This window comes from Labrus mixtus, chromosome 1, assembly GCF_963584025.1.
Source record: "Labrus mixtus chromosome 1, fLabMix1.1, whole genome shotgun sequence".
NCBI lineage: Eukaryota > Metazoa > Chordata > Actinopteri > Labriformes > Labridae > Labrus > Labrus mixtus.
In genome coordinates, this window is record NC_083612.1 from 23863160 (window position 1) to 23880160 (window position 17001).

General features: G+C 42.5%; 1 protein-coding gene across 1 annotated transcript in view; it reads left to right on the top strand.

Moving 5' to 3' along the window:
• fto (FTO alpha-ketoglutarate dependent dioxygenase) overlaps positions 1-17001 on the top strand; it is a 116574-nt gene that overhangs the window by 16064 nt on the left and 83509 nt on the right. Inside the window, exons 2-6 of the mRNA XM_061039117.1 lie at positions 3646-3723; positions 3969-4992; positions 8510-8635; positions 12483-12562; positions 13012-13155. Coding sequence (XP_060895100.1) covers positions 3646-3723; positions 3969-4992; positions 8510-8635; positions 12483-12562; positions 13012-13155 — 1452 coding nt within the window. The remainder of the gene's footprint in view (positions 1-3645; positions 3724-3968; positions 4993-8509; positions 8636-12482; positions 12563-13011; positions 13156-17001) is intronic.

Sequence of the window (17001 nt, forward strand, 5' to 3'; positions counted from 1 at the left end):
TTGTCCTGAGTGTTTTCTTTGTCTGGCATGCTTGAAGTGAAGATGCATAATCTGTGTAAATAGTTAAAAGGGCTAATTCCCAACATTGTAACAGTTTCTAGGGCTGCTGTGTTTGAGTATGTGTGCATTGGCTAGGTAAAATGGCCATTTTTTTAATGACATTATTTAAAGAAAAAAAGGATCAAACTTTATAGCTAGAAGTGCACTGTATGTGTGTGCTTTGCGGGTGTGGTGACACCTAGGTGATGTGTTATCTCACCATGGTTCAAGTAGGTGTCATACCCTGAAGATGAGGTAAACTTCAAAGCATGGAAAATGTACGAGACAAACTCAACAGTTTCATTTCTTTTTCAAGTTCTTTTAAGTTGAAAAACAGTTTAGTTTCCTGCTATTTTCGAAATTCAAAGCTAACTTCATGGCTTCTACAGACTTTGTCTCTCTCTCTCTGTCTCTCTATGTATCACACGTGCAACCGCAAATGTTCTGGTGATGTTGGACACTCCCTTGCCCCTCTTTGCACCCTCTGTTGCTTCACACAAGCTCCCTACATTCTCCGATCCGGTGCCAAATGGACCGGGGCAGATGCTCCTTTGATGTACTCGAGTTCCCTGGACTGTTTGAGTCGGAAGTTTTACAGCTGACTTGTCAAAACTGTTGATTCACCATCACTTTTGGAGAGCACCTTTTCTGAAATGGGTGTCACACAAGTACCAATGGCTTTCTGTTTAAACACAGAAAGTTCTATTACACAGCTCTCTCTCTCATCACGTCATCCCCAAGGGAGCACAAGGCCGATTTGAAATCCAAGGTTTTCTGCCTGTCTGTACTCTGAAGCACCCGGGTTTGAAGAGAAATTGAATTGAATGGCCGTTGAATTGGTCTTAATACGCACATGGATAAACACAAGAGACACTTGTACTTATCAAAGAATATTCATTATGCTTTTTATCTGCAGTCTATGATGCCACAGCCAAATCTTAACAAGTTATGTGAGACTCAAGTGTTCTCATTCAGCTGTCCCGTTGCAAACAGTTTCATTGGACCCTCTGGGGCAGCCACAAGTTAGTCTGGAAGTGTTTTTATCCTAGCAGCAGCAGCAGAGCTATCTGGCTATTTTGAGCTATTGATGCTAAGCACTGGACATTAATCTACTCTGCCAAGATACGCTTTGAAGAAAGTGTCCATTGAAGTGTCACAGATGGGGAATAAATGAAATTAATAAATATATGGTACACAGTTTGATATCTCTTATAGGCCAAGATCAAAGCAAACCAATTGAGTCCCATTCTACCTAATGTGTTTTTCTGTGATAAACAGTCCAGCTGAGGGAATAATCCCATCAAGGAAGAGAGAGATTAAAAAAAAAAAAAAAAAAGCATCAGATATATCAGTCAGCACAGACGGCTGGCACGGCTACCGTGAAGCATCCGTGTTATTATGGGATTGGTAATCTCGTTTCTTGGGTCTGAGTGGAAATGTGGACCTTTTCTTGCGCCTTGTGGTTTTCCTCCCAGAATCAGGTGCAGACACAGAGACAGGAAGACAGACACAGCAGCCCTCTGATACTGTGAGGCTCCATCTGCTTCAGAGGGCTCTGTTAACTTCTTGTCTTTCTTTTTTTCTGTGGAATTTCTGAGCAGCTTGATGTATTTGACACATGTGTGACAGCCGTGGTTGTGTGCGATTGGGGTTGAGGCATCACGCTCGCTACCCTGGCTGTGTGTTTTCTTAGGATGGGCTTGTTTGTGTGTGTATCAATTGGAGACATGAACACACACACACACACACACACACATAAACAGTATGAAGACACACTTTTGTGCTTGTGTGCACAGCAGTGGTTTGTGCACTCGCGCTAAAGCAGACTGTGATGATCTTACTTATAAAGCACACATGCGCACATCTAGATGGAGCCAGGATATAGACGGACTCACCGAGCCACACCGCTGAAAAAAAAAACCACATACTGATACTCACAGATGTAAAAACATACACAACACTAGCCCAGAGCCTCACCTTGATATCTTGAGCTTCTGTCATGAGTCAGAATTTGACACCATCGAATGTATGTCAGGTTGTCAATTTCTTCCAGCAGCCTTTGAATGCAGTCTGGTCATGAATAGTGCATGTTGTTTTGTTTTTTAGAGTCCAACTGTCTGCAAGTCTGTTTTTGTTTGTTCCAGACTAACTTGGAAGGCCTGTACACTCATGTGCATCCTTTAAGAAAACTTTCAGCAGGTGTTGTGTTGTTTAGCCTAAGGTAAAGATTCAGCCCTGAAGGTAAATTCACCAAACTGCTTCAGATCTGATGCCCTCCCATTTCTGCCTCCATTATTGGGATCTCTTTGTACTCCCCTCCTGTCTTTATTCAGGTACTAGTTTAAATGTTTTTTCTCTTTCTGATCCAGACCACCTTTTGAGTCAGGACACACATACTTTAATACCTGCAAATAAATGTTATTAACAGGACATGTTTTCTCACTCTTAAAGTCATGACATGTGTTGGCAGCTGATTCCCAACGCCCCCTGTGGTGTGCCTCATGCGTTCTTGGGCCATTATAAGGGCAGAAGAAACGTGAGATGCTCGTTGTAAATGTATCTGAAATTTATACAGGGTCTGATCTCCAGCCCAACTGCTTGGTGGCATGCTAAACTTTTAAAGGGGAAAAAAATACAGTGGCATGTCGGTGACATTTCTGCTCCCCAGGGTTCTGCTGAGGCAACATGCAGAGGCTGTGTATGTGTGCACCTGTGGGCAATGAATATAAAGTTATGACTCTGCTCACACAAACCTTTGCACATAACATACATGGGGGGCAGAAAGTAGCAGGCTAGCGAAATAGTTGTGAAATGCATTTGGGCGTATAGTTTTATGCCAGTTGCCATTAGATTTACAGGTCAGAATGGAATGCGTCCCAATGGAAAGTACTTTGATCCCTCCACCAGGTTGACGTTTTTATTTAGGGAGCGCTGTTTGGCACCAGGCGTCTTTTTTTTAAACCTTTGATGAACCCCATGGCACCCTTCACAAAAATCATAGAAATGTGAGATGTCATGGAAACGGCTGGTCACCAGGTGATATGTCAGTCAGTCTTGAGGTTTGTGGAAGTTCCTCTATTCATTGGTTTCATGAATACCTTGCAATTCAATTTTTGTGATTCAGTTATATTTGAACAGGTTCTTCGTGTTAGTCCCCATAATCAAGTAGTTGGTGTTATTTATTGGAAGTTTCATTGATCCATTTCATTTTTTTTTTATGAAAAGCAAAAGTGATGACAGGTCATTTCTATACTCAGAGTTCTGCATAAAGATGCTTTTTTTTAGAAGGACATGTTTTTTGTTTGTTTGGTAGTGTTCTGGTTTCTTTTTGCAGTTCAAAATAAGTATACCAATATTGTTTCAGCTTGCTTTGGTATGTCTTTGGAAAACTGTAGAAAGCAAAATAGTTGGAATGCATTGGCCTATATGCGTACACGAAACTATTGGCTGACTGTGTGATTGTGCATTGACTGTATTTGAATATGAAAAATAGCCAAAGGTAACCAAAGACACCCAAATGAGTTTTTCAAACACACAAAAGAAGTTGCAGAAGATACTAGTCTGCTGCATCTTCTCACCCTTGTTTTCTTGTGTTTTGTTCCACAGAGGCGGAGGCTCCTGCAGCAGTTGGGGGACCAAAAAATCCCTTTTCTGGGACCTCCTGATCGGGGCTATCAGCAACTGGTGAGCCAATGTCACTCTTACAGATCACACTCATAAAACCTAGACCTTTACTTGGAATGCCCTACAGCCTCTTTTACCCACTGTTGGCAGCCTTAATACAGCCACTGTTTATTTTATATTCTGCTGATGGTCTAAAAGACACTTTTTTTTAACCAAATCAGATTGTAGTTCTTAAGATCGTTGCTAAGGTGTTTTTTTTATGTCATGATCATCCTGTAATGATATGAATGTCTTGTGTTTCCAAGTGGGATTCCAGTTACACTGGTCTGGTTCTGAGGAGATCCTGCTCACTGCCTGTCGAGCTGCATGGCCGTGTGCAGGCAGCTCTGCTCACCCTGAGAAAGAAAGGCTGCCTCCTCAGGGACTTGGTTCGCGTCCGGGACCGAGATGTATTCACTGCAGTCTCACGGGCTCTGCTGGGTGAGCCGGGCCACACCTATCGCTATCTGGACACACGGCTCTTTGCCATCCCCTGGCACAGTGAGGACACAGAGGCCAAAGGACAGAACTGCTGTGACCCTGACTTAAGGGCTGCTTGCAAGGCATTGTGGGAGCTTAACACCTTCTTCTGCTCTGATGTTTCTCAGCTGAAAGAAGGCGACAGACTCACACAGTGTACAAAGGGGGAGGCAGAGGCCAAACAAGGTGAAGAGGGGGACACAGAGTCTAAACACAGTGAAGACTCCAAGTACAGCGAAGGAGCAGAGTCCCGGCAAAGTGAGGAGGGGGACAACGAGTCCAAGCACAGTGAGGAGTGGGACATTGAGTCAAAACACAGTGAAGAGGGCTGCTCGGGGTCAAAACAAGAAGGAGAATGGGAGAATGAGTCAAAACACAGCAGTGAGGAGGGGGAGTCCTCCCAGGTCAAAGGAGGTGCAATGTGTCTCACATCAGGGACTGATCACAGTGAAGGAAAGATCCCTGGCTGGACTCCTAAAACCATCTGCAGCACTGAAACTAAACCCCTAGTGACCCATGAGAAACCTGTGGCTCAACTAAAGCACAATCTGTCAGATTACCACTTGGAGGACAAAGAGGAGCAGCCAGGTGGGCAGGGATGTTCCCAACCGAGTCCTCCGCAGGTATGCACTGGTCCAGTCAAGTTCAATGTCACCTTACTCAACTACATGGACCCGGCAGCTATGAGCCAGCTCAAAGAGGAGCCTTACTATGGCATGGGGAAAATGGCCGTAGGGTGGCACCATGATGAGAACCTCATCAGTCATTCACCAGTGGCTGTTTACAGCTATAGCTGTCATGATGACAAAGGTAAGGGTAAAATATTTAATAGCTTATTTTGCTCATGGCTGTGCTAACTGGAAAAATAGATGAGATATTTGATTAAACACCTCCGAATATGTTATTAAGCACTTTAATGCTCAATTTTCAAAGTAAATAATGCTCCTCTTTAGCATGTTGTTTAATGAAATTAAATTTCCTTTTTTCCCACTTTAATATCCAATCAACTTATCTCAGATGCTTTATGGTGGATCAGATGCAGCTAACCTTGTGTATTTTTGCCCCAAAGCAGCGCTGTAGTAGCTGTAGACATGGCCTCCGGTTAGGCATCCATCAGATCCATCTTTGTGATAGTGTCAGGGCATTATCAAATGTCATCACTGGCTTGCTGCTGACAGCCTTATCAGCAACGTGCGTCGGGAGATCACAGACATTTGGAGCCGAGCTCTTAACATGAGCTCAATGGTGCAGTCTAACAAACAGGCCTTATCACACACACCGCATCTCATCTAAACCGTTTCCCCAAGAAAAGATCGATGTGCAATTATCTGATATGGAATAATGAGCCCTGCTTTGATAAGTGTTCCTAGACTGTACCGTATGGATAATATGATGTCTCCTAATTAGAGATTGTGCACTCTTTCAAGAGCTGATAGCACTTGCCAATTTAGTTAATAGAGAACATCAGTGAGAGATGAACTTTGCTTTCTAGAGCATTGGCTAAACACTGTATCAAACTATTTTATTTGAAAAAAGATCATTGTAAATATGATCTTTTTGTATCCAATTTTTAACAAATTATACAAAGTCTTGCCAAATAGAGATGTCCCTAGGCAACTAAGTTAACAGTTGATTAAACTCAGATATAAGTTTGGACTAGTGAAAAGGAAAGAAAACATTTTAAAACCGTTAAAATTGAGCACTGTTTATCAGCTAAACATGGGACAGGGCGCATAAACATCACAGCATCAGCCAGTAAACAATATGAAAATAGTTTTAGCAGTGCTAGCATCACTAGCCTTCAGTATTCCTTGCACGTTAACGTCCACATGTCTGTGCTGGTTACACATTTTTAAGCCGGTCAAACCTGATACAGCCTACATATAACTTCATCTCTATTTTCAAAGAGATCAAAATACTGCCAAACTGCTCCACACCACGAAATGCCATCCTGTATTGGTTTACATACAGGTAGTAGAGCATTATGGGAATCAGGTAGTAGCCATTAACCAGAGCTAAAGCCATGGCTAGTTGCAGGCGGCTGCCATAAAGTTTACACACAAAAATTGACCGGCATTGCGGCCTGAAATGATAAAAACTATTGAGAAAAAGATCCTCTTTTAAATTGGAAAAAAAATCCTTACATGTCTGATGATTAATGAAGCTCATCTTATATCACAACTTTTATACAAGCTGCAACCTCCGGGGTTAAAAAATGAAGCCAACTCAGAAGTGCAAAATCCTGCATTTCTTTGAGGGTCCGCTTGAGGCGGGTTTCAAGAGCCCCGGAAGTCACATACACAACACATTCAAAAAATCCTGTTTTTACAGCAGAAATTAACATGTTTACAGCTTGGTACAAAAAAGATATTGGTCTGATTAGTTATTGTCATCATGGGCACACAATGTACGAGGGGTTTTGAGTTTAATGAATGATACGTGTTATCCATAATTAGGCACGTAGCTGACATCATTGAAAGGTGGGCGTGATGTAGAGGTTTGTCAAGAGGCTTGAACCCACCTCAGCTCCAGCTTTTAACCGGTTTTTAGGTTGACTGACAGTTAGGCTGAGACTGGATTTCCAGCATGGCGGTTGCTGCCTATGAGCCCCCTGCAGTAACATGTGGGTGGCTTCGTCCATTAATATTTACAGTCTATGCTTTTATATCTAACTAAATGAGGGGATTCAAGAATAATAGCTGTAGGTCTTTGGGCAGCAACATATTGGTTCATTCATGCACCTTTAAAAGACTGGAAGGAGAGGATCAAATGTTTTTCCTGAGGAGACACAAAGAAGATGCAGCCAGAGGTCAGTAATATACAGTGCATGTACTGTACTGTTAGAAATAGGGTCTACAACTTTGTCCTCAAAATTAAATTTCAGACTTCCACAGGTCAGCCATCCACTTTCAAATCCCAACACCCTTCATAGCTGTGATTTCTTTCTTGTGGTTTCTTAACCAGAAACACCTGCTGCAGAGGTCTGCTCCAATGATTTGTTCAAGGCCTTTATAACTTTGACCCTGTGAACATGGGCTTCAAACACTATGGCATAACACCTTGCTGTGCTTAGCAGCTGTGCCTTTTCTAGTTTTGAGTTACCCCACAGCTCCAGACCTTTAGAGAGGAAAGTGTGATTAGAGCCCCATCGTGCTTTATTCAGGATTCTGCCTCGGAAAACTCCCAGAACCAGGCTAATAAAATTGTTACCTTTAGGAATGTTGCACTTTCACAATAAGTTCAAGTTCCTTTCACTGACCCTGAGGAAACAAAAAGCAAGCGTGTCCCTGAGAGGAAAGAAACACGGCACATTAGATGTCTTAGATGTACAGAGCTGTTTTGCATGACACCTGCTTCCTCCGAGAGCCTCTTTTATTTTCTCTTTGAGCAACCTCACCTTGTTTTTTTTCCTCTTTCTTTTTTTTGCTTCAGCCAGAGTAGTGTTAGGAGTTTTTTTTTCCCAGCTGCACTGATCCAAAGGAATCTGCCACGACTGAGCGTTTTCCGGCACAGTGGATGATCCTCCACCATTCCTGAGGCCTTGGGGAGCACTGTCATTAGCCGGCTCTCAGAGCACAATGGCTGGAAATTAAGTTACTATTTATCCGCGCTAAGCAAAGGAAAAGGCAGCTGTGGGGCAGAGAGGCCCAGAAAGACTTTAGTATTGATTTTGCTGAAGGGTGTTGGCCAGCCAAGCCAAATCTTGTTTTCTTTAGTGTGCCATGTAAGAATGGGAGGAGACGGGAGAACAGTGTAGATGGATATAGTGAATGAGTTCAGAAACAGGAATATCATAGGATACCTACTTGCCAATAACACTCTCTCACACACTCATTTAACAACATCAAGGGCTTTTATCCAACTATTTCCTCTTGCACAGCATAATGATGGCATAAAGATCCTGCTAACAGCCAATTTGACCACAGCAACACATATCATCTTTGCTCTTCTGTTAAGTGATTCTTACTTTCTGGAGACAAAGGCTAACATCTTACATCCACTGTTTGGGTGCTGTGGATTTAATCATAGTCTTCCTTGTGATACAAGGTGGAAATATTTTTTTTCAAATGTAATATATCATTTGGACTATGCCACTACTTTGTCAATTTGAGTTTCTGTAATGTTTTAGCACTGCTTAATAAAATGAATATTGTGTTATAAAGCAATTATTGCAAAGTAGTAAATGTGTGAAATTTTAAGTTCAAGTCTTTGAACCTTGACTCTAAGTTTACGTCATACTGTGTGCAACTTTCAAACTGAAAACCTGACGTGAATATAAATGCAAAATGTTAATGTTACAGCATGTTGGCCTGTGTTTGACTGACAGGTGAGAGCAGTGAGGGAGGCAGCGGGGAGAAGACATGCTGGAGAATTGGGCTGAAAGTAGCCTGGGACATCCACACACCTGGCCTGACGCTTCCACTGGAGTCAGGAGACTGCTATTATATGAGGGGTAATAAATCTTCTCCATGAACACATGCACAATCATACAAATACATAAAAACACACCGCTCACACAACTCAGACATATTTACAATGATGCCTTTCTTTAGAGGGAGGGACACTTTAATCCTGTGTTTTAGTGGGTCTTGTACCTCTTTCCAAAGAAGTCATACCAGTAGCTTCTCACCCTCTCTGCAAGACCTGAGGTGTGTGTGTGTGTGTGTGTGTGTGTGTGTGTGTGTGTGTGTGTGCACGTGTGTGTGTGTGCACGTGTGTGTGCACGTGTGTGCACGTGTGTTAGATGCATTACTCGGCCTGAAAACAGAACTTTAAGTTTCCATGAAATCGTGTGCATTAGACAAGTTAGGAAAACCAAATGTTATTTTTTGAAGTCCTGTGATCCGGTGCTGACGATGTCTCTATGGAGAGGACAGACAGCGAGCCACAGGGGTGTAAATCATAGCTTAATGCTTTTGGCTGCAGCAGACACCTTCACCCTAATGTTTTGGCCCTGTGAGCCCTTTCTCAAGCTTTCTCATATTTCCTGTGAGGTCAGTGATCCACATCAAAGTAGTAACATGGATTCAGCTAGACGAAAAGTGAGGCCCCCTGGTTAGTTGTTGGTTAGCTAAGTATATAAGGATAGATACACATAACAATCTTGTCAGACAGTTGTCCCTTCGTATTCTCGATAAATAACCTTAACACATATTGAAGCTAAGCAAAATATAAAAAACATTCTTCATATAAAGATCATTGTTCAAGACTAAACTTAGATAAAATCAAATTAAATTCACCCTCAGGGTCTTTTAAGTTTTTAAGTTATTTACTTTTAAGACCTTTTATTAAACTCATGTTTACATTCCAAAGCACAGCTTTCTTTATTCTTTTTTTAATACTTTCTTCCCTACTCTTGGCCTGTGGCAGTAGTAGAAAGACCTGCCAACTTTTAATTTGCCCACATCAATCTGTCCCTGATCCCCTCATGAGCAAATGTATGTATCCATGCAGTGTCTGATCGCAAGTGCTATACTGCTGTCAGTACACTCTGTAAACATGTCAAAATCATACCATTAATGCTAAGATTTACATTTTCAGCTGACAGTAAAGGTGAGGTTGTAACTTTCATGATTTGCACATCTATTTCAGAAACATTTTTGTGAAGACATATGTAGGACATATATAGGACACAAAACATTTCAATATATTCAATATGTATCCCATACTTCAGTCAACATAACATTAGTTACATTCAAGGTTCAAGATTTTCCAGAGGGGAAACAAACCAACAAACCATCAAATAAACAAACCAACAAAAAACAAACAAACAAACAACAAACCAACAAACAAACAAACCAACCAACAAACACACCAATCAACAAACAAACAAACAAACAAACAAACAAACAAACAAACCAACCAACCAACAAACACACCAATAAACAAACAAACAAACCAACCAACCAATAAACAAACAAACAAACAAACCAACAAACCAACAAACACAGTCAGCAGCAGCATTTGGACATGTCAGTGACAACAGATCTGTCGTAAGGAGGGGGTCGTAAAGTATTAGACACCAGAACTCAAAATAAATGAATGAATGAAGGAACCAGTAATCATTTATTTTTTAGTTTGATAAGCGAGGCTCCAGCTGGTCTGTCATTTAGATTCTTGTTAGCGTCATGAAAATGTGAAACAGTGAGCTGCTTTATTTGTACAAAATAATTGTAACTCTTAGTCTGTAAGCACTAAACTTATTTAGAACATAAAAACAGAACAACTGCTGCTGCTTGTCAGCAATTGACAGGTCGTAAGTTTATGTCCGGATAATTATTGGTAAGTGCTTTATTCACCAGGAAGTTAGCAGGCTGTTAATAAAAATAATACAGTTTTCAACGGCTAAAAAGTTTAGCACCATCCATATATCATCTGTCTAACTGAATTTGAGGTTACTTATCTACATTATCCTGAATTGATTAAGGTGGATTTCAAAAGGGCGCCTATTGAGTGTTTGTCAATCTGAATCGTTTTCAATAGGAATAGAAATAGGAAGGCTTAAAGGAATTCCTGAAGTTGACTCTTTGAAGCTGCTGTGTTTTCATCTGAGAGCGGCGATGTCTGCACCTAATATTCAGCCTGACAGGGCTTGAAGCCGACCTCCTTTAGCTGGATAAGATTTACAATAGAACAGTCAGTTTCAGGCCAGCCATGATAATAGAGTGATGGGCTGTTGTGCAGACCATTCTAATGGGACTTGACTGTCGCGGATCAGTGGGGATTTATGCTCCACTTGGTGAGTACGCCCTTGAGAGGCCAACTGCTGCACAACGATAGCGGCTCGCACAGTCCTTGGCTGTCTGTCGCTTTGTCGGTCTACCTGAATTAAACACTTGGCACAAAGCACGGACATATGCACACACCTATAAATTTGCACGACTGAAAAGCACAAGAATACACACCCTCACACATGCAAATAATTGAGTCTTCTGCTTTCTGGAGGACAGACATGCCACCCCCCCCTCCTCGTGTTTCAAACACACACATACACAAAGATAGAGTAGCCACCTCTAAACCATGTGTTCAAATATATTGCCGGAGTGTTTTAGTGACATACACCGAATGATAGATAGTTTGGTGGTATTAAAAGAGAACTACAATGCTGTCTAACCACAGACACTGTAATGTCTTTTCAGCACCATTTGTTGCCGACTGGCCCTTTTGAACTGCTAATGTCTGAGCTGGTGGAAGCAAATTGAATCACCATCATTTCCACCCAAATGGAATTTCAGTGGTTAAAAAAGAACAATGCAAGTCTTGACACCAGGCCTGTTCAATAATCAGATTTCCAACTCCCAATGCACAGGGGGACTGGAGGAAAGAGTTGACCCAATATATTTAAAAGCCTGCTTCCTGGAAAAGGAGGACAAGTGGCAGAAGGCGCAGGGGTTGAAAGAAAGATAAATATTTATTACAGTTATCGAGTTTGCCTCGACTCCCTCCTGATCCCACTGACGCATCAGACGCGCCAGGAAAAGAGCAGATTGATGGAGATAATTTGTTATTGGATATAAACAGTTTTAAAGACGCAGAGTAATTCTGCCCAGAGACCTAATCCCTCACAATCTCATCAGGGTGAAGAAAACACCGGCAAGTTGTTTTGTTTGTCACCATCTTTTTTTTCTCCTCCTACCAAACAATAATATCTTGCTCCCAAAGCATTTGGCTGTTTGACTTTCAAATCACGGGCATTAGCCAGTGTACTCTTGCTCAAGGCGGGTGTAAATATGCACATGTGCTGTGAATGACAGCTCTGTCATGGCTAAATTAATTATTGGTATGAGGCAAATAATGGCAGAGCTGAGAAACATCTATACACACAAAGAAACACATGGAGGGATACACAGGAAACAGCAGTAAGGCCTCTTTGTAAAGCTTCCGAGATATTGGACAAATGTTTGTTGGTATGGCTCCTCCATCTTGACAGATTGAGAGCGATCTGGTTTTGTTTGGTAATTAAAATTATAGTACAATGCTGCTCATTCTATTTGATTGGATGCTGGACGGAGCGCAATCTGTCTGAGCCTACAAGATGATTTACTTGTCATGTTTCCTCATGCCCTGCTTTTCATCTGTTTTTCTATTGTAATTAAGTCTTTTCTTTCCCTGTTCCGTTTAATTCTTTATTAGAATTAATTAAAATTGGGAGATCAAAATATTAACTTCTAACATTGATTCTATTCTTGTGTTTTTTTTTTTAAATTGTCCTGTTCATGGTTTTATTCTTCTTCTTTTATGACTGTTCTTGATTCTTTTTTTTTTACATGTTTATTATGTTCCCTCTTTTTTTGTACCAGATGACCTGAACTCCACCCACCAGCACTGTGTCCTAGCTGGAGAGAACGCTCGCTTCAGCTCCACACACAGAGTGGCTGAGGTAGGAAGCAAACAGGCTGAAAAGACACTGTTTTGAATGTGTACAGAAAAAGCTTTATCGGAAGCCAGCAGTCCCATTCGGTGTGCGTAATAACTGATGCAAGTACGTTGTTACTGCCGTTAACTATTGTAGGCAAAGAGGCAATAACAGCAATTATTATCAAGGATGTGTCTGATTGACAAAGACATAAAAAAAAATGAGTAAAATTGAAGGACTTTGATTTCTTATGAGTTAAAAAAATAAATAATAAGGTTTTGAATCAATAAAATAAAATGTTCTGATAATTAACTGACATGCAAAGCTAATACATTTAAAAGATAAATGAATAACGTTTACAACAGCAGGGGATTAAATACAACTTGTTAAGTTTGCATTTCGTTTTGGATTGTCTTTTTATTCATTGGACAGTTTTTGTGTTCATATCACTGTCTTTGTTCCTGTCTCACCAGTGTTCTAGTGGGACCCTGACCTACATCCAGTCCCAGTGTCAGGAGGCCCTGACCAACCTGCACACTGACCCAGAGACAGGCTCACACAGCCTGCTGGCCCTGCTGCCCACAACGCTACAGCATTGTGAGGAGATTCACAATGAGGTACAGACATGCTTATAGGTGTTTACCACATGTGTGTGTTACCATTCACATCAACAGTAGTCTGTGTCATTGTTAACTTGCAACTTCTGTGCAATGCAGATATTTCTAACAGCACTTAGAGATATCCAAAGTTTGTTTCCGGCCTGCTCTTGGTACCAGAAGAGTGAGGTTAGCTTCATTTGATGAATGCATATGGGCCAATAAAGATTAGACAACAGAATGCTAGTCTTTTAAGTTTTAACAGTTTATTTTTTGTGATCTATGACCTTCTTCACTCTGTCTAAATTACTCTGGTGCACTAGTCCTCGTCCTTCTGTAAGTCCAGGGAAGTAAAGTTACCCTTAAACTGAACTTCATCAGAACAGCATCGCAGAATTTTTTTTTAAATTGTCATTTTTTGAAGAGTCAGGCATTAGATCAGGTATTAGATCTTTTAGAAAAAATATCTTTAGGAATACAATTTATTTAAAAATGACCTGTATATTGTGCCCTGTTGGATCTATACTTCATATGCATACAGCTCACTGCACAGGACTGTAACCTCGTCACAGTTTGTGATATAACAACAAGATCCTATAGGTGCTGAGTCACCACATTTCTACCTTCTACTTACCTGACTGTTTAATGCCTTTAGTATGAAATCCAGGTTGTTCTCATTTGTCCTGGTCTGTGATGGATCGTGAGGCAGTAGCCCCTCCATATGTCATCTAAAGATGGAGTCATACCCCACTCCCCTCTCTAACTCCCTTTATACACAAAACGACTACAAATGATGCCGGCTTGAGGTATTGAGGGATAGACCGGGGTCAAAAAAGAGGAACATGTGGGGCCATTTGCAGAACCGCCAGCCCAGCGTGCTAGCTTGCCGCAGGCCAACAGTTAATATAGCACTTCAACTCTTGGCCTTTACACCCCAGGGCTCAAAATGCACATCCTAGATGACACAGGCACCCAAGACCCCACAGCAGAACGCCATGATAGATGAGTCTGACGTAAGGTTGTTTAAAGGTTGTAGACGATATTAATTATTCAGCACTGCCGAACAATAGGCCTGTCTGTTTGAGGAGGAACGCTGCGCTAGTTGAGCTTGCAACATCCGCTATTTTGCACCACAGGATTACCAAGCGTAGTCCCCCACCTGGAGATTAAGGCAGGTTAATTTAGGAAAACAGGCTGCTATTTATAAAGGAGCAGGTGTGTGTGTGTGTGTACAGTATGTGTGAATGTTAAAGTTCCTGGGTGGAGGAGGGTGCTGCACCCAGAGGGCTTAACCCTACCCTACCTGGCACTCACAATGATCGATGTGGCCAATTGTTCGGAGTTGCCCACGAGAGCAGAACAACCACTTGAATCATGCATTGTTGGTGGGGATATTTATGATGGTGGTCCACTCTGGTGCGTGGCAGGTGCATATTGTGCAGGTCGTGTTTGACATGGACGACCGAGGAGCGAACAAGCCTGAGACGCGCAGGCAGCCTGACCTGAACAGTGGCTTATGGACCTTCCCTTCAAAAAAAAGTGCTAAAAAAGCAAGCTAGCACCAGCTGACTAGCCGTGGATATTGTGCAATGTGGTGCAGCGGGAAGATGGGATGGAGGTTGACACTTGTCAGGAGTCGTGGGCGGGTCTGACGATGATGAGGCACAACGTCTGCCACCTGAGCATGAGTGTTCAGGGATGGGGCGGTATGTCGAGTTAAAGTAGGGGTTGACGCAAGACAGAGACAGAAATAAAGAAAACTGGAGTTCCCACCTGTTTGTTAAGCACAGTCCCTCTTACTGTCTCTTTTTAATCTTACCTCCTGTCTTAGGCTGTGTGTGTGTGTGTGTGTGTGTGTGTGGGGGGGTAGTCTAACATAGCATCACCACGCGGCCCCTGTGTGCACGTTTGGCTTTGAAATGCTAATCCCAGATGCAAATGTCTTGTCTCATTTAAAACCACTGTGTCACTTCCCAGGTGGGTGTGTGACAGAGTGCCCTTAGGGACCCCCTCTAATGATGCTAGTCCCCCCACAGTAAATATTGAAGGGAGGGACAAGCTTTTCCCACATGTTCTAGTGGAAAGTAAACTGTGTTGAAGCAGGTTTGTGTGACCTTCCAATGTCCTGTCTTCAGGCCAAAAATTCTCCCCAGGCACCTGGGTCTTTGCCTGGCTTTGAAACACCTTTCCTGAGGGGCTTACGGTGGCGATGCCATTGTAATCTTATAAATCACTTTTCAAAACGCACTGGTGAAAAAGGACTTGTGAAGTAAATGATTTGTGCTTTTTTATTTCTCAATTTAAGACACTAAAAACATTGTTGTTGCAGTCTTAAATCAGTGTGAGACATTTACGACTTTAAGAGTAAGTTTGTTTTGGAATTGCGAATCAAATCACAAGGGATGAAATGTTCTGAAAGTAAAATGTATCTCAGCTTTGTAAGATCATTAATTGCTTTTGAAATAGCCGACAATTGCTGTTGTTTTTGAAGATTTATAATTGATTTATAACAGTGAAGATAAAGGAGATCCCCTCCAGTTACAGCTTAGAAAGTGAGACAATTTCTAGCTAAGTCTGTAGCCATAGACACAATATGGAACAGTGTGCATCTCGTCTCTGCATGCTCCTTATAACCTAGTGTTTGCATGACCACTTTGGCATGTGTGTGGTGAGTGTAAATTGCGTGCCTGGTTGCTCAAAGAGAGCTGCGGGGACCAGTTCGCCTCGCTGATCTGTGCGAAGGCTGGGAAAAGGTAAACAGAAGACGGCAGAATGGGATCGATCCCACTCTCATCAGCTCCCACCTCGGGGCCCCAGTGCCGGAAATTGATTGGACCCGCACAAGGAATACCGTGAAGGTGTGGAAAAAAACACGCCTCATTAGATGGGGGGAAAAAAAAGGGGGCTACTTGGCAACTCCAGAGTTGCCATGGTCAGCAGGGGGGCGACTAATGCGGGGCTAATGTTTAGTTAGTGTACCCATCACCTGGAGAGATGACAGCGACTGCCGCAGGGGAGCCACCAGCTCCCCTCTCGCTCCCCCACGTCGTCTCAGAGAAAAACTAGCCCTAACAGCCACTCTCTCTTCCACACACACATTCGATCTGTCTACCTGGATAGGTGGCATTTAGTCCGAGTTCCCCTCTTGGTAACTCTCAGCTGGGTGGCCAGACTCCAAATGCCACAAAGCCAGAACTCCTCAGTAGCTGTGGAGGCTCTGCTTTGTGGCGACCACTGGCCTGCGCAGTGGGGAACAGGCGGCCATGTCGGCTCAAAGTGGAGACACAGGTTGGTTTCTTCTGACTAAAGGACAGGCAGACAATCAGAGAGTCAGAAGGAAGGACTGACAGAGAGAGAAAAGGATGTCCGATATCGGCGTCGGCAGCTTTGTTGTGTGTTTGAGCTGTAGTGATCGAAGGGGAGTGGATTTGGAGAGGGTTGAAGGGACCATAAAGGATGACATTTCTTTGAAGGGTTGCCTGTATGGAGTGACTGAGAGGCAGCTGAGCAGTGCCACTTGCTGTGTATTCTCCCTGACATGCCCCGGTCCTTGCATGTCATCCCTGCTGTGATCAGAGCCCTTTTGGAAGCAAATGGCAAGATGATTCTGTGTGCAGCCTATCCCCAAACAGACCTCATTCAAGTTGTCAGTGCAAATAGTTCTTGCCCTTTGTTTCTACTTGCTTGTGGAAATGGGGAGTACTTCACTTCAGGGAAAGTTCGAGAGAGGATGAGATTGTGAATGCCACACTTATGCACTTTATGTCAACATGAGAAAGTCTGACTCACATTCCATCTCTTGTCTTGAGTCATTGACAGCGGTGACTTTTTCATACTTCATCAAGACCTCAAAAGCAATTGTCTTCA